Source organism: Solea solea, chromosome 2, assembly GCF_958295425.1.
Source record: "Solea solea chromosome 2, fSolSol10.1, whole genome shotgun sequence".
Classification (NCBI taxonomy): domain Eukaryota; kingdom Metazoa; phylum Chordata; class Actinopteri; order Pleuronectiformes; family Soleidae; genus Solea; species Solea solea.
In genome coordinates this window covers 11,117,194-11,142,992 of record NC_081135.1, presented here as the reverse complement: position 1 = coordinate 11,142,992, position 25,799 = coordinate 11,117,194, and the positions used below count along the sequence as shown (strand labels likewise).

General features: G+C 41.1%; 2 protein-coding genes across 3 annotated transcripts; both read left to right on the top strand.

Annotated features, from left to right (window-relative positions):
- The first annotated feature begins 269 nt into the window (after positions 1–269).
- On the top strand, positions 270–9,173 carry LOC131455316 (ribose-phosphate pyrophosphokinase 2). 2 transcript variants are annotated; one of them, XM_058622874.1, is made up of 7 exons: positions 270–585; positions 3,671–3,860; positions 5,162–5,260; positions 5,605–5,729; positions 6,609–6,782; positions 6,900–7,059; positions 8,006–9,173. In XM_058622874.1, the coding sequence occupies exons 1-7, from the start codon at positions 464–466 to the stop codon at positions 8,096–8,098; spliced, it is 963 nt and encodes a 320-aa protein (XP_058478857.1). In that variant the 5' UTR covers positions 270–463; the 3' UTR covers positions 8,099–9,173. The 2 variants fall into 2 exon arrangements, with proteins under 2 accessions (XP_058478857.1, XP_058478858.1); XM_058622875.1 differs by having other exon boundaries at positions 271–585; positions 3,671–3,854.
- Positions 9,174–10,094: 921 nt separating this feature from the next.
- On the top strand, positions 10,095–12,208 carry LOC131455660 (thymosin beta-12). Its single transcript, XM_058623468.1, has 3 exons — positions 10,095–10,211; positions 11,151–11,259; positions 11,339–12,208. Exons 2-3 carry the CDS (start codon positions 11,160–11,162, stop codon positions 11,362–11,364), a joined length of 126 nt encoding a protein of 41 aa, XP_058479451.1. The 5' UTR covers positions 10,095–10,211; positions 11,151–11,159; the 3' UTR covers positions 11,365–12,208.
- Positions 12,209–25,799: the final 13,591 nt, after the last annotated feature.

Sequence of the window (25,799 nt, the reverse complement as noted above, 5' to 3'; positions counted from 1 at the left end):
TTCTAGGGGGTCTGTTTTTACAGTGAAGGAAATGTTCCCCAAATAAACAAAAAATAATCATATGAGAAACGTTCTTTTTGTGTTATTGCATGGAAGGTGGTAAGGAGGAAGACACATCTTGATATAAAATACAATTTAGCAGTCAATAATGACACAGGATCGATTTGAAAAGGGTGAGTAGAGTTTGTTGTTGAGTGAGGTTAGTGTCAGTGAGTGTCTGTTTCTCTGTCCAATGAGGGCAGGACTGTTCCCTTTAATCATGCAAATAGTCAGCTCGGATTTCCTCTCTGCTCGCGGTCCCTGCAGCTGCTGCGCCACTACGATGCTCTCACTGCAACATTAGCAAACACATTCCCCAATTTTCTAGCCCTTAAGTGGGGGGATTCCTGTCGTTTTCTTTATTTAGTTTTTGTACTTTTCCTTATTTTCCTTGGTTTAACAAACCGCCGCAGGTCTCGTCGATATGCCTAACATCGTGCTTTTTAGCGGGAGCTCCCACCACGACCTGTCCCAGAAAGTGGCCGACAGGCTGGGGCTGGAGCTGGGAAAAGTGATAACCAAGAAGTTCAGCAACCAGGAGACATGGTGAGCACACTTTTCCTCTTTCACACGACGCCTGATGTGCGTATTTTTTGGTTGGTGAAGCACATGTTGATCTTCTCTACTTCCATGCGGATATGTTAGCTCGAAGCTAACAATAGTTTACTACACGTGACCAGCTAAGCCACATGTAAACACACAAGGCTAGCACACTTGTATCTAACATCCGCGCCGTGTCGTGCTACCACCCGTGGGAGTCAGTTTGGCTCGTTTTCAGTTACCGTGCTTGCTTACTGTTTGTAGCTACTACATTTAAGCACCCTGTCTGAAACGGCGAAGATGTGAAATTGCGTAACTTTACATTTGGCTCGTTACGTACGTGTCATGCTAGCTACTAGCGCTCCGCTACGTCTGTTTCCCGTGTCACGGGTGAAAGTGGACGAGGCCAAGTTTTTGTACGTGTGGTGCAAAGTCTTCTTCCCTGAGCCATTATCATGGTTTAAACGTGTAAACAGAGCTACGTGTGGAAACGGGGCAGCTGTTCGATTGAATTCCACATCAAATTACGTGTGCACATGTTAAAGTGTACAAAATGTACGCAGCTCCTGAATGTATCCACTTAGCTGAGCGGCTATTGGTTAGCTACGTCACTGAAAACACACCGACAACATGAATTAACGTTAGAGTCGCTTACAAAGTAGTTTAGATGCAGTTGTTGTTCAGGACATGCGGGAAGGTTCCACATGTGGTTCGGGGTGGGGTTGTTCGATAATGGGTGCCAGCGAGCCTGCTGTCATTGTGGCTAAACAGTCATGCTACAGCTACTAGCCTGGGTCAGACTGGACAATATACACATCTATAATTATAGTTGCCCGGGTTATAAAGTGTAAAATATCGTGTTTAAGCAAACAAGGTAATATAAGTGAACTTTTTTTGAGTTGGGAAGTAATGTTGGCCCTTATCATAAGTACTGTACTGTGTCCACTTCTTAAATCACATGCACTTAATTTGCACACTAACCATGTGCATGCCTGCAGCTTTTAGCCTCGTTTATCATTAGCCTTGCAAGTGACTTGTATTACTTCGACTGTACAATGTTGTGACTTGGCCTTGAGCACCGTTAGTTAAGGTCATTCCGCTTGTTTAAAGCCTCTTACAGAATGACCTTTTGGCTGCCATGTTTGCTGAAGCTTCAGGATGAGGATATGTGGCTGATCACTCTGCTTTATCTCAACTACTTTGTTCTCTAATGGAGGCTTGAGATGTATCAGCTCAGTGAGCACAGCATTAACATCATATCAGACAGTTTTGGTTTATTGCAATGCACTCTGGTTAAAAGTAACCTGCAATGTTGTCTTGTAATCTGTCCATAATATACCGACATTTAGCTCAATACAATACATGATACTAGAAGAGATGGAATTATTACATGTAAATGCACTGAAATAATAGAATACTGGTCCACACACACACACCAGCTAAGAATCTTTTGGTGTGTGATGTAAAAACGCAACTGGAAATTGTCTAATACTAACAAGCACAAAGGGACAATAATGCCACCTAGTGTAAAGGAGTCAGACATTTCATTGAATAAATCAATTCCCCACTTATTTGTATGCTGGGACAAGGACAGTCGTCCAAATATACAGCCAAGTTGAGCTACAACTGTAGCTCATGTACTGACTGGCATTTCCTGCATAAAACTGGGGTCTTGACCCCTCTCTCTTTTCTAAGGCCCTCTCTGATGGTGATGTTTGTGACCTTTTGGCCAGGTCACCCTTGTAAGAGAGAACTAGATTTGAACGGGACTTAACTGTTTAAATAAAAACAAAAATCCAGGGAGGACTCTGATTATCTGTGTGGAATGTTTATCTCATGGGAAAGCAGATGTTTAGGCGACACAGTGCAAAACAAAATTTTCTCACACCAACGGGAGGTGAGACTGGGCCATTGATAGCAGCTCTTCTCACAGCTCGAGTGCAGACGGCGGGGGAGAGTAGATTCTTGGGAATAAAAACTGCACAAGACATGTTGACTGTTTTGCACAAGGATGACTGTCTAAGTTGTATTGCCCTTTTTTTGCTCGGCAGCTTCATTTTCATAGTCCACAAGTGTCGTAGCTTTCACATTTCATGTGAACTAATAAGGAATTCAAATATGGCAGAAACAGAAAGACAAATTCTGTCAATATATGTTCAGGTATTCAGGTCAGCCTGCATGACAGAGCACGTTTCTTGTCTGTCACAGATGGTAAAGTTAAAGTGAAAGCATCACATTGCTGGTTATACATATTTGTGTCCACAATCTTTAATCTATTTAGGATGTCAACAGAACAATACTTGACATTTCTAGCAAAGACATGACAGTAATTGTCAAAATGGTTACAGATTTCTTTTCTGTTGACAGACTAAAGGACATTTTAGGGCCGGAATGAAGATAGTTGGGATTATTCAGCTTTTATTAAATCAGAAAAGAGTTTTTTTGTATTTATTAAAAAAAAAATTGAGATATTGATAAATTAGGATGGCTAGGTACCAGCTTTTTGTGTTCAATACCGATATAAGTCAAATCCCATTGTTAAACCACAACTAAACTGTTAATCCATCTGTTGTCCTGATGCATTTACTTGCCATTTAAAACACACAATGCTCCCAACAGGGAGTTGGCTCACATCCTGGTCACATGACACCGATGGCATGCATCTTTTTTTACAGCCCGTGCTCGGTAAAGCATTTACATTATGTTTTGGGTTTATGACTCGTATGTGCTTGTTGTTTTTCTTTATTCTCTCTTTTTTGCTTGGATAATTCTGTGCTTTAAGCCATAAAAAAACAACTTTCTGGCCCATGTATGTAGCCAATTAAATTGGAATGCTAAACTTCAGTTTGTACAATCTACAGTATATGTCTGCACTGCAGTGTGTTTATAATCACCCAGTGCTCATAGTTTGTGTTGTGATTCAAATGAGGAACAAAGATTAAGACCAAAAAAAAATCCCATGTTGTGCCACTGAAGGTTAGGTATCAGTAACTAGAACATCCTGTACCAAAAACACAATAACATCACATAATCATATTCACGTCCTATTTCTCAATTTAACCCCGGAGCTCCCGCCTCTGTGTTTCACCAGCGTGGAAATCGGGGAGAGCGTGCGAGGCGAGGACGTGTACATTGTGCAGAGCGGCTGTGGCGAAATCAACGACAACCTGATGGAGCTGTTAATCATGATCAACGCCTGCAAGATCGCCTCCTCGTCCCGCGTCACTGCCGTCATCCCCTGCTTCCCCTACGCCCGACAGGACAAGAAGGACAAGGTACAGGTACACGCGCACACACTTCCAAAAAGTTACAAATCTAATTCTTAATAAAAGCCAGTTGTTTTCCCTGCAGCACAACCTGCAACTCCTTTTACACCCATGTATTAATGAGAAACGTCAATGTGGTGTTACTGCAGCGTGCTGGCGTATAATTAGAGCACTGAGCTGCTCTCTGAAAACCTGAGCTGGACAAATGTGACATACGAGCAGGTCGGGGAAAGAAAAAAACAAACAAAAAAAACAGGATTATGCAGCCGGCTTATCTAAATGTGTAGTTTTTTACCAGTTCACACCTAAAGGATAATATTATTCCTCTTTGTTCACTCTGCCCGCACATCCAGTTATTCAGCACGGACCACAAAAATGACTTTCCTCACACAAGGGTGTAACGTGTGAGGGTCAAAGCTCACCCTGACCTCTGCATATGCTGACTTCACAGTAACTCCAAACATGATTTCATGATTCAGACAAAACTAAAATCGTTGTTGTAGTTGAACAGACAAAACCCCCTTGAATTGAACAATGGATTTCTGTCTTATACTTAATTATATGCTAAATTGTTCAATACAGTCATGGACCTGTCATCACCATCGCTTCATGCATGCCATCATCCTTTATCTACAGATCCAGTATATGATACTTATACTTGGAGCAGATGTGCATAAATGTTAGTTGCAGTCGTACAGAACAACTCAGAGTTGCCATTTGTTTCAGAGCTGAAACAATGAATCGATTACTAAATTAATTGTCAACTATTTTGATAATCGACGAATCGGTTTGAAGCTTTTTTCACAATTAAAACAAGATTTTGTTTCAGCTTCTTAAATGTGAATATTTTCAGTTTCCTTTGCTCCACATAACAAAGAAATCATTAAAAACGGAATCATTTAGGTTTGTGGATAATACAAGACATTTGAGATCATCATTTCCAGGTTTGACAAACACTGATCAACGCATTCCAACATTTTCTGACATTTTATGGACCCAACGATTACTCGATTAATCGAGAAAATGGCCGACAGATTTCTTTCTGATTTCTGAAACAAATCTTTATACCTGAATCTCTGTCCCTTCTACCAGCACGTAGACTCCACTTCCATGTAATGTTTTGTCAACAAGCCTTAAAGCCTAGTACGTGACATGCATGAACATCTACACAACCATATTTTCCTGTAGTGAAAACAAAGACATCAGGCCTGGCGTGACTTCAATCAATTAAATCAACTTTAATCAACTTTAAAGCAGCCTGCTTTTTTTGCTTATTTACTCACCTCAAGTGACCCGTGTCCTGCTTCTCCTCTCAGAGTCGAGCTCCCATATCAGCCAAGCTGGTGGCCAACATGTTGTCTGTGGCCGGAGCCGACCACATCATCACCATGGACCTGCACGCCTCACAGATCCAGGTGAGTCTCGCACCATATCACTGCTCTTTTTCACCAAAACATTGTGTGTTTGGTTCAGCCTGATCTCTGAAGAGCAGCGGCCACTAAAGTTGCTATGAAGCAATGTTTTCATCTTTGATCTTGTCTGACAATCTTCAGAACCCTTCCCTCCTTTCTTGTGCCTGTACACTTGAGATTTGTCTGCTTTCACCCTTGATGTTTTGTGAATTCTGTCCAAATTTCACATGTCAAAGTGGTAGAAATCCATGAAATTGTCGCTACCACATCACACCAGGGATGATTTTAAAGTTTAACATGCATCAGTTAGTGTTGACCTATCTTTTTTTGTGTGTCTTTTTTGGTAGGGTTTTTTCGACATTGCTGTGGACAACCTGTACGCAGAGCCTGCCGTTCTGCAGTGGATCAGAGAAAACATCCCAGAGTGGAAGAACTGCATCATTGTGTCTCCAGATGCTGGTGGAGCAAAACGGTGAGCGACAGTCACGCACTTAGTTTCCTAAATGTGTTTCCTAAGTCTGCAACCAAGTCTTTAAAATTGTTTTATTATTTGCTCTTGCTTTTTTGCTGCACAATTTACTTCAGCAGCGGAGCCTCTGAATGTTTACCCAGAGTTCAATGTTTTTACACTGTAGTTCAGTTGTAAGTCTTTGAATTTTTACTTGAATGCGATAAACGATATCGACTAAATATTCTTGTCAAACTCCCCCCAAAATATCGTTATTTCTTGCCCATACTGCCCACCCCTAGCTCAGTAGTACTTTCAAGTTCTGCTTGTTGCACTATAGATGTTAATCCTTGTGTTTTCGCAGCTAACTCCATGTAAAATGACAAATAACTCTTCAGACTTTGTCACCCAGCAGGAAAATGTGTTACTAACCAGCAAAGGTGTCAATAATGATTGATTCATGGTTTCAGTTTTGGTTTGGCATTGCGTTTCAATTCAAATGACCTGCACATGACAGTGTAGTACAAAATAAAGGCTTCAGTTTGAGCCAAAGTGTCTCATACTCTTGCATAACTTTTTCAGGTTATACCCAGAACACTTGTGCTTGTGTTTACTATCTTGCAAACATTTTATTCTGATCTCATGATGACGTTTCTTGGCATACAGCAGCAGAGCAGACCCTTAAATTAGCAGATCCTAGCACTGATTTAGTTTTGAATTTGAATAATCAAACTGTGACCCTCTTAGTCGAAGTGTGAGAGAAAGATTCACACCTCAACTAACCACCGTGCCAGTTTTGAACTATTAAAACGGCCAATAAAGTGTTTCAAATCCAAAGATTTGTCAAAATTCTCTGCTTTGTGTCCTATACCCTTCCTGTCCTCCCTCCTGTCCCGTGTGCAGCGTGACGTCCATCGCGGACCGCCTCAACGTGGAGTTCGCCCTCATCCACAAAGAGAGGAAGAAGGCCAACGAAGTGGACCGCATGGTGCTGGTGGGCGACGTCAAAGACCGCGTGGCCATTCTGGTGGATGACATGGCCGACACCTGCGGCACCGTCTGCCACGCTGCCGACAAGTTAGTGCTTCTAGTTTGTATCGTGTCACGTTAGTGGGAGATATTTTGTGCACTGTGTATGTACTGTGAAGCCTCTGAAGTCCCAACGGTTTGTTTTTCTGCGTTTTAACCTGTTAGGTTGATTGACGCAGGAGCAATAAAGGTCTACGCCATCCTCACACATGGCATTTTCTCTGGTCCGGCCATCTCTCGCATCAACAACGCTCCATTTGAGGCCGTGGTGGTGACTAACACCATCCCACAGGAGGAGAAGATGAAGGCGTGTCCAAAAATACAGGTACTGTACCTGTTGATATGAAACTGTCTGAAGAGTAGATTTATGTTGAGTTGCGTGTTTTGTTTAATATGGTAAATGATGGTTAAATACCTTTTTAAGTCATATTTGGAATTCTTTTTTTAGAATTTATTTTTTAAATAAGTAAAGGGTTCTTCACACATCTGTTTCAATAGAAGGTTGTGAAGGACAGTGGTAGAGTGTTACAGTGTTAGATCTGCAGCAACAATTTCACTCCTGCCATGTTTACCTGCCGTCTCCTGCTGTTCACTGCATGTGCGACTCCCAGTGGAGATGGGTAGGAAGCAAGATGTCTCACTCCTTTATTTAAAAAGCAAAGAAAGAAAAATGATGTTCAGGTTCTGATGACATAACCAACTAATCATTGAAAAAAAAGGATATAAATGTTGCAACAAATGTATCGATGCAAATTAGATGGTGTGCGAAATTACATCTGTAAAGTGTCAGTGACAGAAGTTGTTTGAAGTGGCCAAACGATCAGTGTCAACCCTCTGACCAGGCTGCTTGGATTTATTTTGATTTTCTGGCTCTAGATATTGTCTTAATGTGTTCTGCCCCTTTTTTCCAAGATAACTTTTGCTTTCGAAATCTTTCGTTTATGAATCTTGTCTGTGATTGGACAGTTGTTCCGTGGAAGTCCTGAGGGCGCAAAGCTCTATTTCTCTGCTTCCCGGTGTCCATCCATCCGTCTTCTACCGCTTTATCCTCTACACAAGCTTGGCGGGGGGTGCTGTGCCAATCTCAGCTGACAGAGAGCGAAAGGCAGGGTCACACCCTGGACAGATTGCCAGTCCATAGTTTTTTGAATGTTCTAGATATCGCGAAAGGTTTAGGAGTTACCGTAATGAAAAGTATGCATGCCAACAGGAGGGTTGATGTTGAAAATGCACTTCTTCGTCCCACAACCGACTTCTCCTGTTTGTTCCAGGTCATCGACATCTCTATGATCCTGGCCGAGGCGATCAGAAGAACCCACAACGGCGAGTCAGTGTCCTACCTCTTCAGCCACGTACCCTTGTAAAGACCCGTGTGTGGACGGCCCTCGGCCCACTCTCCCGCTCTCTCCCTCTGTCTCTCTGGTTCGACCAATCGGCTGCCACGTTTGGCCACATCCTCCCGATGAAACACTCAATAAAAGGCCTCTCCGGGTTTTCTGGCCGCCCAAGTGTCGTCTTCGACGTTTCTCTCTCTCTCAAGAGACGGAGCCAAATCTCACTTCCTCCTCTGATGACCAAGTTTGTATTTATAAGCATCTCTCTCTCTCATTCTGTTCTCTTTTTTTCCTGTCATGCCGACCTCAAACAGCAGAGGCCTCGCCTTCATTTAAACCAAAGGGTCCATTATGTACCACTCTTAATTAATAATTATGTCAACCTGACTTAAAAATAAAAGAAGCATTCCATTGTGTCATGTGGTACAAACATTTTGGCTGTTTCTTGCTTTTCAAAGTTCTAAAATTAGTGAGAATGTGCACCTTTTTTGTTGTTGAAAGTATTAAAATGATAAAGTCTTAACCCTGAAGTTGCTCTAAAGCTCTATGGACTTTGATTGTAATGTTAGTTTAAACCACGAGGTAAATTATGTTGACGGGACCACATATTTAAAGAAGAAAACTTGATTTAATCTAGTTCTGAGCCTCCCTGTATGCTGTTGTTTCTTATTTTGATATGTTGCTGCAACCTAGTGGTGGCTTATCAGTACAACACCCTTCTCTGTCAAATGTAATGATTTTCTTTCTCTCTCAACTCCCTGACAGGTTTCGTCGTTGATTAAAGTGTCGAATGTGAGGTGTTTTTTTTTTTTTTTGTTTGTTTTGTTTTTTTTCCTGGGTTGTTTTTTTTTTTTACCCATTTTCCAAAAGGTCATTAAAGTAATTGAGCCCACAGCTTGATTATAGTGTTAAGATTTCAACAATGATTGATTTGTCACTAAATAAATAAATAAATAAAAGAGGAATTGTCTATAGCTGTCATGGTGCACAGGTGTCACCGTAAAGAAGTGAAGAAATCACTGGTGGGAAAAAAAAGCATGATTTAATGTTTTATATGTATGTAACACTTCAGGCTGTTTCCTTGACAATAAAGCTTTGACAATGAGACGCTGTTCTGCTCATCTGTGCTGCCGAGTCCACCTTTTTATATACCATCCGTGGGTGTGGGTTCATTGCAGTTTTGCATTAGATGTGTGGAGGTGGGTGTAGTTCATGGTATAGGTAGTTTTTCAAAAATATAAATGTCAAAGTGGCAGTTTAAAAATATTTACAATATGTATAAATGTCAAATGGAAGTCTTTCAAAAATGTAACTGTTAAATCATGGCAATATTTCAAAATATAAGACAGATAATTGAAGAATTTCATTTAGCTGTTAACTGAAATATAATGAAACTTATAAATAGTGGTCTTAATATTTTTTTTATCTATGGAAACCAACAAACTTATTTGTAATATTTCATTACATTACATGTAAATACAAGTGTTAAATCATGGCAAATTGGAAAATATGTAAACATCAAATCGTGTCAGTTTTTTCAAAATAAAAGTTGTGGGGTTTTTTTATCAATAGAAACCAACAAAGTGAAATGTTTTACATTTATTATATACATTATATTGTGACATATATATTATTTAAGTCTTTGCTGGCCATATGAGTGTAAAATTATGAATTACAGTCAAATATTCTTCTGTCTGGTCCCTTCACCTCTGCCTGGCTCCTCTTTGTGGTCAGCTGTTGTAGAGAAACGTTGAATCGCCACCAGAGGGAGCTCTTTCTACATAAACGACCAGCCACACAGAGTGATGACAGATTTTGTGCAGTTTTGACTCACAAGATCGTCCTTTTCAGACCAAAAATGTAGCAATTTATTTTTTTTAATGGGTAATAATATGAAACAATTAATATTGTGACTTATGGTGATAAAAATAAGAATATTATACATGCATTCAGACAGCGTGATGCTGGAAGAGGAGGCGTGTCTCTGAGTGTGGGTCAGGGCAGGTGACGTCACCTCCATTAGCATATTTCTGACTATATGTAATGGTTGCGCAAAGACGCGCCAGTAAGTGCTGCAGCTTCGCGGAACACAGAAACTCCAGACTTAAGTCAGATACTTACTCTCGCTCTCTCACACACTCCGGTAAGTCTGACTTCACTTCTTTGTGTTTCTCATTGACGTTGTTGTTGTTGTTGGAAACGTAAAATAGGAGCAGATGGATGATTATTTTTTTTACGCCAAAACATGAGTTTTTGTTAAAAAAATGTAAGAGCTGGGTGTGTAATTAGGTGAGTGGAATGCAGCTGTGAGTGTGTGCGTGTGTGTCTTTGTCTTAAAACCGCTCACATTCATGTTTCCTTTGTGCTCGGGCTGCACGCGCCTGGTCCCGTTATTAAAACGATGCCGTGGTGCGTTCACGGCGCTTCTGTTTTTGTGAGCGTTGCCTTTAATGACGCCAACTATTTTTTTTAAATTTTTTTTTTTATTATTTGTGGAGTTGAACTTGGATTTCACGAGGGATGATTGAGCAGAAAGCCAAACTGGGCGGTGGTTGCTGTTGATGGCGCCCCAAGGGGACACGTACGTGACAAGCGAATGCGGATGTTGGACACCAGTAAATCAACGTTTACCTCCAGAAAATGAGACATCATTTTTATTTTTTTTTCCTTCACTCAAAACCGTGTCCTCTTTTTCTTCTCCGGTCGCTTTTGTCATGTAAATGTTGGGATTTGAACCGCCTCAGCTCAGACTTGGCTGCATTGTGTGGAGCAGCATGTCCTCGGCGTGCAGCTTCCCCGGGGCTGCTGCGTTGGATAACGGGCACATGTCTCTGCTCAGAGCCGCAGGCGGACGCAGCCGGGCTCGTTAGGGGAGAAGTCTACTGCGGCTGCGCAGGGAATCAAACCTTTTTTGTTTTTTTTTTGTTTTTTTTTGACCACTGAGATTGAGACAACGCCCACAGACTGCAAAGTCTTTTTACAAATATTTGACATTATCTACATTATATGGAGTGATTTATCTCTCTCTGTATATACGTGTGTTTTCTATTGAGACATTTTGTCTTTACTCTGATTTTTACAGACTACAACAATGTCCGACAAGCCCGACATCTCTGAGGTGACCAAATTCGACAAGAGCAAGCTGAAGAAGACGGAGACGCAGGAGAAGAATCCACTACCTACAAAAGAGAGTAAGTGTGGATGTTGCGTCACATTTAACCCCCCCTTTTTTGTCTATGTGCTCACTCATCTTCTCTTCTCCCCCCGCAGCCATCGAGCAGGAAAAGCAGTCGTGAAGCCCCTCCCTCTCACCATGTACTGTACACGCCCCCTCCTCCTCCCGCATTGCCTTGTTTTCAGTCACATCTCTTTAGCTGTATAACTTTGTATAACCTGAAATCATGAAAACGACAAACCGAGCTGCACCACCTGTTGGATGGATGATGCTTTCAGGGGGCTCCATTCCCCCCCACCACCACCCTGTCCACCCTCCTCAGCGGCAGAAACGGCACTGTCAACATCTGGGGTGATGAAGCTTTGTCCATAATGGAGGGGGACGAACGGACGGCAGAAGATGCACGTCTCTTAACACCTTTACGTCCAACACTGGCGTCACAGGGCGTGGCCTGCGCAGTCTTTGTCCCAGGAAGCTCGTCATCATTGCCGCCACACATGAAAGAAAACACACCCAACTTCCTGTGGCTGAGGTGTCAAGCTTTCTTTGTCTAATTTTTTTTTTCTTTTTGGAAATGCACAACTCTGATTGTATGCTGGCCAAAATGTAAATGCCCCAAAAATCACACCATGTTTGTTTTTCTTTTGTACACAAGGTTAAAGGAAAAAAGTGTAACAGGTTTCATCTAGTTGTGGGAGATGCACAAACGGACCTTATTTACGGTTAAATTGCACCACATATGTCGGAGTAAATCATGATATCGTCTCTGTTAAGTTTTGCCTCTGAAAAGGGAAGAAAACCACCAGTGATTGATTCAGTGTGTTTGCTTTAAACCGTAACTTAAATTTTTTTTTTTCTTTTTGTAAATTCCCTGTCATGTTACTCTGCCACAGAACCATTGCCAGAAATGGGGAAAAAAAACATGAAATGTTGTAATAAAAAATAATTTGTTACTAAAAAAAAAATCTGCAGTACAGTTATTTTCTCACTGAAATACACACACTTTTATCATGCATCTCACTTTAAAGGTGCTGTCAGCCTAATTTTCAGTGGCAACTCACTTTTAGTGAGTATTAGAGTAATGGAAATGAAACATGTCTGACCACCTGTCATACGCCAAAGCTCAGTGATTAATGCTGCAAACTCCAACCACAGGGCAACCATTCCCTGTAATGCAGGAAGTAGATGCAGCTGGTAAGGGGGACACTGATCATTTCAGGCCTCGGAAGCTCAGAAAGCAAAAAAGTACTCCTTGTTGCACACAAAACCTCCAACAAAGGCCCTCGGGCAAATGTGCACCAGCTGCTTTCATGCATTTGTCGGCAGTGGCTTATGGGATGGCGTGCTGTGACCCAAGAGATTTGCCTGTCCCTTAAATTAGCCACCAGCCACATCCAAAATCTTTAATGTCATTAGTGTGACATCACCGTTACTTGGCGGTGTGTTCAGAGAACCCATACTGTGGCTTGTGTGTAACTGCAGCAGCTCGTACTATAATTGAAACGTGACCCGGCTTCAGTGGAGGGAATCCCGAGTTGCCACAGACGCAGTGATGACTTTGCCTTTGAAGAGTGACATGAGTCGACATTTTTTTTTTTGCAGTATTGAATTGCGCAGATGTTTCCTGACGCTACACGTATCTTGTGGAAACTGTGTGTGTGTGTGTGTGTGTGTGTGTGTGTGGATCTCAGGCCTTGTTCTGCACATCCAAGATCTTGCTCTAAGTGGATTGGTGTTAAGTCACTTTCTCTTAATGAGGTATTAATCTGCATTGAGGAGGAAGTGCAGGTTAGTAGCAGGTCCCCGCCCTCAGATGGGATTAACCCCTCCCATTTCTTCCTCCTCCTCCTCCTCCTCCTCCTCCTCCTCGTCCTCCTTCTGCAGCACCACCTCCAGAGAAAGTGCAGGAGGATTTAAGGTGGGGCAGCAGATGGGGGATGAGTTTGTGGGTGAGGGTGTGGGGGTAGGTGCATCGGATGTGTCAGCATCGAAGCTCGTTGGAATCCAGTGAGTGTCCTGCCTGGTAACCCATGGCAACAGCTGCTGCTGCGGCTGCTGCTGCTGCTGCTGAGTCACATCCCGGTTTGAGCTGACAGATGGTGAAGACCGTTCCAAACCACTAAACTCTCACACATCTCTCAGCCTAAGGAATAGACAGAGCTGTGGTTAGTTTTTATTGTTAGCTCGGTGAAATAAATGTTGAAATCCCTTTTTCATCTTGCATTGTTAATGCTTTTTGTGCAGCAAAACCAAACAATCACTGATTCGGCTACTTTTCCAAGGCAACCGACCATCCAGGAGCTACAGTACATCTCCATCGGACACACATCAATACCAGCCCACTGTCTTTAAAGGACCAGTGTGAGATATTTAGGCTACATTCTGATTACCAGCCACATCACATTTAAGGTGAAAATTGGCCATTCTAAGGGTTCTAAGGGTACCCAAAGGGGAACATTGTTATTTTTACACCATATATTCTTGATGGGTAATTTTTATACCTTTGTATCTTGGTGAATGGTTGCTAACGTCATCACCAGGGCTTGGCAGTTGCTATGCAGTGATGGACATGGGAGCGCCTTTGTTCGTGGAGGAAACTTGTTACGTGTTGCTAATGTTGCGAGTTTTGTGGCTGAATGTCGACGGTACTCCTGCCGATGTGTGCGCGATCTATGGCAAGAATTTCAATGTCAATGCTCGTAAAAATCAACTTAAATAAGTAAAACAATTAACTGAACGCTCCAAGAAACTCAATACACCTGGGATTATTACACAAATACAGTCAAAAATACCGATTTGTCCTCAATTTTGTGTGTCGGCCACAAATCATAGCGTAACGGGCCTACCATGCGCTAGCTAGAAGCTCGGTAAAGTAAGGCCCTTGCCTGTGTTTGTATTGAACTTATACAAATATACTTATAGGTAGTATATTCAAATCTCTGCCAATAAAACCTCCTAAATGGACCTTCAGTGCACTTAGAGATATGTTGAAGATGAAAACGGCCTTATTTATAGTGCTGGAGAGCTCAGCTGTCAGCAGAGAACAAAAGAACAGAAGTTCTCGGCACCATCTGCTCAGTCTTCATCTGATACCAGAGACTTTATCGACATATGGTGATGACCAGAGTATATGGTGCGAGCAGCCATGTTTGTGCGTCAGAGGCTGCAGTGTGTGTGTGTGTGTGTGTGTTCTTGTATGTGTATCAAGGTGAGGACCAAAAACGGATAAACCATCGGGAGTGAGGACATTTTGTCTGGTCCTCACAACTTTAAAGGGATTTTTGGGGCTGTTTTTTTACAGGTTAGGATTAGAGTTAGGTTGAGGTTAAAGGTTAGGGTTAAGCATTTAGTTCTGACAGTTAAGGGTTAGGGTGAATGTCCTCAGTAAGAATGCTGGGAGAGAATATATGTGTGTGTGTGTGTCATAGGATGTGACTTCAGAGTGTAATGTAATACAGTGATCAGCACCACATGGTCTTATGAACAATAAATCTGAAGCTGCCCGCAAACTAACTCATGATTCCAGGAAAATGTTCGTACAGGGACTGAATAGCACAATCTATACACACAGTACATTTTTATTTGTTAATCAGGTGTATTGGAGCCCGGAAACATCTAAAACAAACCCCTGCTTTGCAGTGTTACATGAAATAAAAAAGGATTATTATGGGATAAAGACACAGGGATGTTATATAATATAAAAGAGGCCACTTGGGTACACAGGACAGATAGAAAATAAAGTGGCTGTGTTTTCTTCATACTTTGGTGGTTATTTGAGTTTCTGTTGACTGTCTTGAACCAGTCAGTCACTCTCCTCTGACCTCTTGCATCAACAAGGCATTTTCTCCCACAGAACTTATGCTCCCTGGATATTTCCTCTTTTCTCTTTTTGACCTGCTTCCTCTTTTTCTTTGCGCTTTTCCCTTTAGGGGTCGCCACAGAGGATCATTTGCCTCCATCTTGTCCTCTCCCCTGTGTCCTTTTGTGTTAGATCTATATCTCTGTAAATTCTAGAGATGGTTGTGCATGGAAATGCCAGTAGATGAGCAGTTTGGAAGAGGAAATGACTGTGTGACAGAGCGAGGAGCCACACAGGAATAAACTGGCGTCTTTCGAATGGCAAGAGCACAGAAGCATGCAAAACTAATGCCAATAAAATATGTAAGAAACTGTAGATTTAAAGGCGAAGAAGTGACTTAAAGAAGTCATTTTGAATTCAAAAGTCCAAGCCCCTTTCTTCAGACTTCCCTCCGAAGCTCCGCCTTAGCTTCAGCAGCTCGTCTTGACCGCATCTACATGTGATTGGCTGATTTGAGTTAATAAGTCATTTAAAGATTGTACCTAATAAAATGTTGTCTTTTCAGCAGCAGTGAAAATAGGAACTCATTTTTATAGCATATTTTCTTTTTAATAAAGCACAACAAAGTAAAACACACACAGGAGCATAACTGTTAAAAAAACAACAACAAAAAACATGTGTAACAGCTGTATGAGCACTAATTACAACATCAAACAGAGGCTACATGCACAGACGCTTTGTTGCAAAGTGAAGGTGTGGTTTCCTCGCTTTACACAGAAGGCACTTTCATCAGCTGCCCGTGGGCAAGTGTTGCTTTATTATTCCAGACATGCTCTGGTAGTCTGGCCTCAGATGGAAGCCCCCGATCAATGCTGTTCCCTGTGAACGCATCAGCTACAACACACAGATCCACTGCTGCTGATGCACAGACGGCTCACGGAGTGTTAGGTTGAGTCATTAGTCGGTGTGTTTACATGACATTACAAAAAAACAACACCAACCAACAATGTACTGTGTCAGTGGGACTTTTGAAATTCACCCTTTTAAACCATTTTGAAATGGTTTAATTTCATAATCAGAGTCAAATTACAACAACCGTAAAATGTGATTATCGGTTGAGCTACTACTGCATGTGTACGTTCAGACAGACCAGTGTCAGACACCAAAATGCCCGTTTTTAATCAGAATCAGAAAATCAGCTACTCCAAACAAGAAGAGAAAATAACAGAGATTACTACATATACTAAGATATTAACTAAGGTAAGATATACTAAGAAAAATATATATATAAAGATTGTATACAATACAATATTTACACATGTGTAACCCAGGTTTAAAAATATAAATGAATAGTGCTAAAGGTGTTGAGAAATGTTGAGATACTTCCGGGTCAAGTGATGTCACTTCCTGTTACTATGTTGGTCACTTCCTTACCTGTGTGTAGCATAGAACTTTCACCAGTCAGAGGTGAGTTGTTGATTTCTGTTTTGATTTTAAGTCCTGACTGTAACATGTCAGCATTTGCATAGCGCATTAACTTTTGTTTGTTAGCATGTTGGCATTTTTATGTTAGCCCATTAGCTTTTTGTTTGTTAGCATGTTGGCATTTGTATGTTAGCCAATTAGCTTTCTTTAATCATTTTAGCATTTGTATGTAAGCCATTAGCTTTTTGGTTGTTAGCATGTTAGCATTTGTATGTAAGCCAAATAGCTTTGTATGTTAGCATTTCCTGTTGGAATTGGCTTGTTAAAATAGAATTGTAAGGTTTACAAGTTGTTAGTTTATATATTTTTGTTAATTTGCTAAAAAGAAATTGTTTATACAGTTGGCTATTTACACATTTATGTTCCCAATTATTATTTGCATATTTACATGTTGAAATATTTACAGCAGCATGTTTAACAACTTTAAATAATTAGCTGAATCTGCCTTTGTGGTTCTGACTCACATTTACCTGTCTAATTCCTTCTAGCTTCTCAGTGGTTGCTTCAGACACATGTGATGCATAACAAGGAAGTAAACAGGAAGTGTGGTTGTTGTGAAGCTGCTGAAGTGTGGAGAACAATAAAGAAAATATCCATCTCCATCTTGCTGTTCATTCACATCTAGAGGGATCCAACCACCACACATCGAACCCTCACGTTACAGAATTAACATTGTTTACACATGTAACAATGTTTACAGTGTTGTTTATTTAGAGCTGAATGATTTGTTGTTGGATTTATTGACAGTTAATTGATTGACTTGATCGCTTACAAGAATGACTGTTGAATATTATGAACATAAACAAATTTCATTTAAAGGGTTGATGATTAATTATACCTTTTTGACCTGTTATAGGTCAGGTTCCTTTGGAGGAGCATTATGATGGCAAGCTAACCCCAAGAACAAGGAGGAAGGACCATGTCCTCTGCAGATTGTGGTAGGATGTTGAACTCTCTTGAACTTGGGAACTAAAAACTGGAGAAAAACAGTTGAACTAGAACAAAAGTACTACTCAAAACTGGAAAAGTTAAAATTATTAATGCATATTTTTTCATGGTTGCTTATTTACTCTATCTACACAACATTATTTAAACTGCATTTTATGTTGTCTTGGTACTTTGTACATTGAGTTCCCATACGAATCTACACTTCTGTCTATGTCAGTAATTTGTTAGCCTAATTAGTCGTTCATGTAGAAATAAGACTTAATACATATGTGTCAAATATAAAGGAACTGAATAAATAAATAATGTACAGTATATGAACTGTAATAGAAAAAGTAATTGAACCTAAATAAGTGGACTGTGTGCAACCTAGTGAAGGTAACTGATTCAGATGAATAGACTGTTATCAGGCTTTTGGTGATGAGCTGAGCGTTTGAATCAGGTGTGTTGAAGAAGGTAAACATTTAAAACATGCAGAGCAGTGAGTCCCAAGAACCAGGATTGAGAGTATATCAGCTTTGAGTATGAAAGTGTCGTATTGCGGCAACACCAGTGGGTGCATGAAATCATCTTGGTGCTTCCGTGCAGTGTAAACATGGAGGAGCACTCAGTGGCTGCTCTCCTGAGGCTTGATACGCAGTGACAGTTCTGACATTTCCTCGGCCTCAGCACTCGCTGTTGGCACAGATCTGGGTCACTCACTCACTACGTCTCCTCTTCTTTTGCCAGAAGGAGAAGAGACAAACATTTCTGGCTGTTGAGACAATGCCGTCTTCTTTTCACGTGTATTTATACAACTGACCCACTGTCCTTTACATTGATTTAAATATTCTCATGCAAAACCTGAGTTAACAAGAAATAAATGGTAAATAAAAATGTTTTTGCATAAAATCCCAAAACAAAGTTTGCTACAGTCATGTGTGGAACCAGAAAGCCCTAACATTAATCAAGAAAACAGCTATTTCTGCTTTGTTACAGTCAAGTCCTGAGAGGGAGAACTCCAGGTTCAGAACAATGTTAATCAGTAGAGTTAATTACCCGGGCCGTCCCAGGAGAAAGCTACTTAATTACAGTCTCTGGGTAATAACAAGCTTAACCATGTTCTGTTCTTATTTAGGGGTTTGTTGATCAGGATGAAACCAACCAGAGCTTCAAGCTTTTTTTTTGCCTTAGCTCTTACTGAGGATATTTATGGGTGGGCATTTCTGATTAGAGCCTTAATGGTCACAAACAGGAGAGCAAGGAAGGTGAAGTTTATCAATCTCTATATGCACGTGTGTTTTTGTAGTCCGCTTCCTGCATTTGGTTCACTTGAAGCTAACCGAGACCGGGAGTTCCAGACCAGAGTTCACTTCTTTGGTGCGCATTCACACCTCCCCAAACGAACCAGACTTTCGGAGCAAACAAGCTAGGGTTCGATTAAGAAGGGCTGGTATGCACTCGACAGTATAGCGACACCGTTTGAAAAAAAATTGCACTTAAGTGCTCATCCGCATGTGCAGATTGAAGATCAAGCCATTTTCTAATGTCCATTTTGTGTAGGTTGCATTTGCAAGTAAATTTAATCACAGCTTCTGTGGTCATAAATAATGACCTCAACATCAAGGTCCAGCAGCACATGTGAAATTTCATGTATGAAATTCATGTAACAAAAAACTTTATGAAACTTTATTAAGAGTTTGTTTGCTGTTTTTTGTTTTGTTTTTTAATATGTATTTAAAGCTGCAGGACACAACTTCTGTCAATTTTTGTGGTTGATTTTAACGCACATCAATTTCATTACATTTTATGTTACTATTTGTTTTTAATTTTTCTTTTACCTCCTGTTTAGATCTCCCATTAGTATTTTAGTCTCCAGTGTTTTCCCTCACTGAAGATTCCCTCACTTATCCTGTGAAGGACTTTGAGTTGCGTTGCCTTGTATGAAAAGCGCTATATAAATAACATTTGATTGATATGTGTGTATACAACAGCAGTGCAGGGGTCAAACTGCTGAACGACTGTGTTTTTTGAGCAGCGAAAATCACCTCTGAAACTCCAGCCTGTTTGCAGTCACCTTATTAGTACAACGTTACTGTTGCCTCCGTCTGTTTTGACATAAAATGAGTCACTTCCTGTGTGCAGCACGACGTCTAAACACCACTACACCGAGGAACCCAGACAGTGTCGTGTGGATTTCATCACCTTTGTGTGAACTCATAGTTTAACTGACATTTGTTCTATTGAAAAGTATTTTATGTGTTAATGAACATCACAGACATGCTAATATACCCATGTGAGCAGAAGCTTCTAATTTATGTCTGTAGTCATTTTGAGTGAAAGACGACAACACAACAACAATTCATACAATAATTAATTAAAGGGCAAACATTTAGTTAATGTAACCGTGGGTTTACATTTCAGAGACGGTGAGAAATCTTGCATTTTGTAGTTTAACCTGCTGTGTCTGTACCACGATCAGTATGAGGAGATAAAATTCCAGTCGACAGGGATGTGTTCCAGCTTGTATCGTCTGTAGGTAGGATTCCTTATGACACCACCGCTCAGCATATGTGGCTGAAAAAGGCCCCATGGAAACCTTTTCAGCCTTGCAGTGTTGGTGTCGCTCTGATGCTGATTGATGAGTCAGCGTTGGAAAGGAGCCCGGGCTTTTTCACACCGTCCTGACTCGAGTCCTTGATAAAGTGGCTCCTCTCCTGTTCTGCAATTAAGAAGAGTTGCGGGTTATTTATTTGTCGTCGTGTTGATGCTTACAGATGAAATCTGACTGCACGAGGTGCACGCATTCATCACTTTGTGTGTCGTGTTATCAGTGCAGAACTGTACTGATAATTTAGTGCGTTTTGTGTCCGTGTTCTCTCCTCTGTTTGCCTCCTTTCAACACCCGGGTTTATTACTGCACACATGAACAACCAGTGTGACAAAAGAGCTTTGTGCTGCCTCATTATCTTTGTGACATGGCTCTGAGGTTGTGTCATGAATTACTCCGTTCCATTAACTGGTTTGTTAAACTTAGATGTCGCACACAGAGCTACGTAGCGTCTATTAGCCTAGCAACTGGCTACTGACAACACACTTCCCTGAAGCCTTTGCTCCTCATAACCTTAGGTCATAGTAAGTTTTACTATTGTAAGAATTGATACACATACATCGCATCACAGGTTAATAGTGTGCCCATGCTGTGCAGCTCCAGATAACTGTATACATGCTCTTCATCTTTACTGCAGGGCATCTATGAAGTCTCCACATGGTTTTACATCATATGATGTCTCAAACTCAAACAACCTGGGGGAGCCACATGAGCTTCAGGTTTGAAGGCTTCTGGAGGCTTCAAAACAATCGGACTCTTAAGGGTGACGTCACGACTGGTTGCCACTAGGTCCAGGCAGTTGAAGACAACCTCAACATTGTGCTAGTAAAGCGAGGCGAGCGCAGACAGGCTTGAGTAAGAGTGAAAACATAAAAAAGTGCCCACAGAAAGTTTCAGACAGGAATTTGTTACTGCACTGCACACAGGAAGTGGTTTGTTTTACGTCAAAATAGACAGAGGCAACTGCAACATTGCACTCGTAAAGCGAGATGACTGAAAACAGGTAGGAGTAAGAGTGAGAACACAAAAAAGGTCCCACAGAAAGTTTCAGTCATGGCTTTTGTCCTCAACCACCCCTGTGCTGCCGCTGTATACGCACAAAAACTCCCTAGTATTGCTTAACGGCGTCCTTTTTCAGGGGATTCAGAAGAAAAATTAGAAAAAGTTATATTATTTCTGTTCACAAAGACCAAAAAAAGAATGACAACATTATAGCAAGCACTAAAAGTTACACACTGCAGCTTTAAATCACTTTTTCGTCTTCTGATGCTCAGATTGAATTTGAAATTCGACAATTTGCCATGTCTAAATGCATTGAAGAGTGATTGTATATATAGAGTGTTTGTGTTTTAAGTCTCCTCCTTCCCATGCCTTGGAGCCGCCACATAACCCTAATCCACTCAATCTCATCTCTCGTCCCAATCTCAATATTTGTGTATTGCAGTGTTTATTTTTTTTATTTCCCGTTTGCGAGGTCAGTGCAGTGGTGATAACGCCCGCTGGCATGGTCGCGTGTTGCAACGAGCCAAGGTCGACTCGAAGCACTGGCAACAAGAACAAAGCAGCTCACTGAACAGCACATGGAGCTGTGTACAGCAAATTAACGGAACTATTCCTCTAAACAGTTTAAAGCTATGTGAGGACATATCTGAAATGTCTGCCTCAGGGCATAAGTGGCTCTTTGTTTACGGGGTTTGCTGGACTCAGAGATGGACTGAAATGAGGCGAAAATATACCGTCTGTGCACGTAGAGATAAATTATGCTGGAAAACTCATCTGTCGTCACACACATGTTAATGTGTTTCTGTCGCTCCACCCACCCAAAAACTCTAGCCAATAACATGTTGACACACAGGAGGCCAGCAGAGGGAGTAGCGAGCAGCTTAGGAAATGCAGAATCTCAAAAGCCTCAGCACACCTCTCAAAAACATCTCAACCACAGGAGAGGAAACACAAGAGTATGCAGTGGAGGTGCATTAAAGTAATGATTAATGAAAACAGAGGAAGCTGAAGACGGGACACTTCAGCCAAGGTTAGCGTACTCTCTCTACTTATTTTTTTCTGTGGATTCATAAAAAATAAATAGTTTGAACACAGTGTAACACGATGCGGTGTGTAGCATCTGTTTTCTGTACTTATGCGCTGTAAACTTGGCCAGCTGATTGTGTTTCAACTGGGTTTTCAAATGAATTCCAATCCAAATTACATTCCTTTCGTCACACGATATTTCCTGGTCCACAGTCTGCTGAGCTCGAGGTCAGCTGCTGCGTCCAACCATCCCAGTGCACGGATGTCAAGGATGTCACAGCACAGACGCATGAACAAGACAAAACCTGCACTTTGCAGAGTATGTCAAGAATCCTGCACCACCTGTTGTTTTGTCTGAAGGAAGAGGAGAGCGAATTTGGCCGAGCGATAACATTGTTGTTTGGCGATGAAAACAGGAATGCCGGGAATGCAGATATGATTGAGACATCAAAGACGGCAAAGATGGAGTTTCCACGTGTGGCGCACGATTAATGAGGAAATTCCACATTTGAGCAGCGTGGAAATAACTTTAACATTAACAGCAAGTGTTAAGCCTTGATTGTCAGGAAACCTTGCATCTCCTAAATCTCAGCCTGTGTCCAATTTCCCTGTAGGGATCAAGTGACACCATCATTGCAGTAGATTGCAAAATTCATTTCAAGTTACTAAATCTGAGTTATGATTTCTCAGATTAGGTCTCTGTCCAGTTTGGTGCGGCCAAAGAAATTATTTTCTGGGCCTACTCCATTCAAGTATCCTCAGGGGTTTTTACCCCATGTGGAGGAACTGCTCAGCTTTTCCTGCCTCTTGAATGTCCCAGCATGCCTTTCCAGCACTGTGTGTGTGTGTGTGTGTGTGTGTGTGATTTAATCAATAAGGCCGTTTGTGTCGTTGCTTTGTCCAAAAAGGGAAGTCTGGCTGCACTTTGACTTCCTCTCTCAATATATCCGTTGTTACAGAACTAGATTGTTTGATATTATAAACAGTTTCACCTCCAGTTTAAAATGTCACAAGACGGGAACATGTAGAGGTACATGAAGATGCAAAACAACGTAATTAATAAACGTGCTATGCAATAACAGGGGTGGTGAAAAAGTATTTCTTAAAGTTTATCAGACATATTTTACAGCAATTTAAAACTCAATAAAAAAAACTGAAAATTAAAAACATATTTATTTATCTATATTAAATTAACTTTCATAGCCCACCTACTGTGCTGTCCAGGCCCAGACAAATAACTTCAACAAAAGCTAATTAGAGTCAGATTTTGGCAAAGCTGGTGTCACATTAATGAAGGAGGTGACGTCCAGAACTACTGTGATCAAAAACAACAACACTCCAACATCTTGATTTTGTTGACAAAAGAGGTGACAGAGATTAACGATCAAGAGCTGGTGATTTGTATAAAGCTGCTAACAAAATTGTCTCACTGTTGCAACTCTGCCTAGAAATTGGCAACGAGTCAAAATGACTTCAAAGGCTTGATGCAGTATCCTCAGCGAGAGACATAAAAAAGAAAACACCAAAAGGAACCATCAGAACTGGCGGACACCTCTGTTCATGAATGAACTGGACACAAACCACTGAACAAGCATAATGGACACCACTGAGGTAGCTGCTACTCTCCAAAAAAAAGACTGCTGTGCCTCTGAGGTTTGCCAGAGAGCATCTGGACACTCCACAGTGCACCCGGGAAAATGTTTTAAGCGCTGTTTGGGGAAGAACACACAGTGTTACATGTTGCGTAAAATGGTGATATGCGGTGAGGGGGAGGGAACGCGATGATTTGGCCCTGCTTTGCTGCCTCAGGGCCAGGAACAGCTTGTCAGTACTTTATTAATTCATCCAGCAATCTTAGAAAGAAAATGTCAGGGGTGTCTTTTCCTCAGCTGGAGCTCTGTAGAAGCTGGGTGATGCAACAAAAACACAATGACAGACTGACTTCAACAACTTTTGGAGTGCACCAATCAGAGCCCAAACCTTTGCGGTTATTGCTGCCAATGGACGTCCAACCATATCATTAATATAAAAAAAGTCTCCTGGTTTTCTCTGTGAAGTCATTCAGGAAGTAAACATATATATAATAGCCACCAGGGGGCAAAACAAGTAGGTTTAATTGAAGTCTATAGGAAAATTAGTTTCTTTGTCTCTATCTTTTTCTTTTTTTTCATCAGTAAACATATTCCTCTAGTTTCAGCCCTTCTTCAATGGAAAGTTATGTAAATCTTCTAAATTAAGGTCCTATTTGAATGAAAATAGATGATAGAGTCTGGTATATGAGTGAACACCAGCCTGAGTGACAGCTAATATCGTTGGTTGGTTGAGGTTGTTGCTGCCAATGTAGGGTCAACCATATGCAATGTACTGTATATATTAAAAAATTGACAAAATATTTTGGTTTTGTCTCTGAAGTCAATCAGGAAGTAAAAATATATTGAATACCCACCAGTTTTAATCAAAGTACTTTATTTATAATGTCAGTAAACATTTTCCTGAAGAGTTAATCCTGTCTATCACTAGTTTTAGCCCTTCTTCCTCTTCTTCTTCTTCTTCCTCTTTTGAAGAAAATAGATAATGCATTAAGGCACGTATTAGCGGACAACAGTGTGGTTGACAGCTGGTATGGGATAATGCGAGCCCAGTTGTAGTTGAAGCCAGATTCTTATGGGTGACATCATAACCAGTTGCCATTTGGGATCCAAGGGTGCACCTACTTTTCGTGTTATGCACTCAAGCACACTGTGTTTGTTTATATCTGTGACTTCGATGAAGAACAAATCACTTTTTTTTTACTGGCAAATTCATGCAGAAAGTGGTTCACATACTTTTTCTTGCCAGAGTTCTTTGTATGATGTTTGCTGTGGATTTGTGGTTGATATGTTGTTTGACTGCCAAACAATAAATTATTCTCTCTCAGGACATCACATCCTGAGGGAGGAATCAACTGAATCAACAGTGTGTGTCAAAGGGGAGGGAAATGATGTGGAAACAGGTTCTGCAGTAAAAATCGTCCTCTTCACTTTGGATGCAAGTTATACAGCCTGCTGTTTGAGGCCGTATTCCAGCCACATCGTTCTTTTTGGGTCTGTTATTCATTGATCCATCATATCACAACACACACATGACTCAACAGTCACAGACTACAATCACAACAGTTGTCCTTATAAAGCAAAAAAGAAACAATCTCTCCAGACTGTGATTCACTGATAGTGTGTGAACACCCAATAAATAAAGATAACAAGACCGCATTTAATCACCTTGATACTGAAAGTATAGATTGTTATTGAGGCTTATAATCTCAGCAGATAAAAAAAGAAAAGAAAAGAAGATTAAATCTGGGTTTCTGAGCCAACAGGTTAGCAGTGTCATGTCCTTAATGGAAGGTACAAATCATAACAGCTCCCCGTGCACAGGCTGTGTGAAGCCATTTCTAAGTATTTAACAGCTTCAAGGCCTGTTCTCCAAAACAAGACCTGGCCGTTGTTGCAGCACAAGGAAGTTCAAGGAGCTGGTTGCTCTTCCTGTTTTTGGGGTTGCAAGGTTTTGGCACTCATTTCTGCCAAGTTTCCTGCATCTGTGTATCAAAGGTGAACGTGTGTTCTTCTGAGGTTAATGAATTGTGGAGGTTTGCTGGCAGGACATTTGTTTATAGTGGTTGTAATCCGCATGAAAGTTGCTTTGTACGTGAGGACTAGATGCATAATTTGCC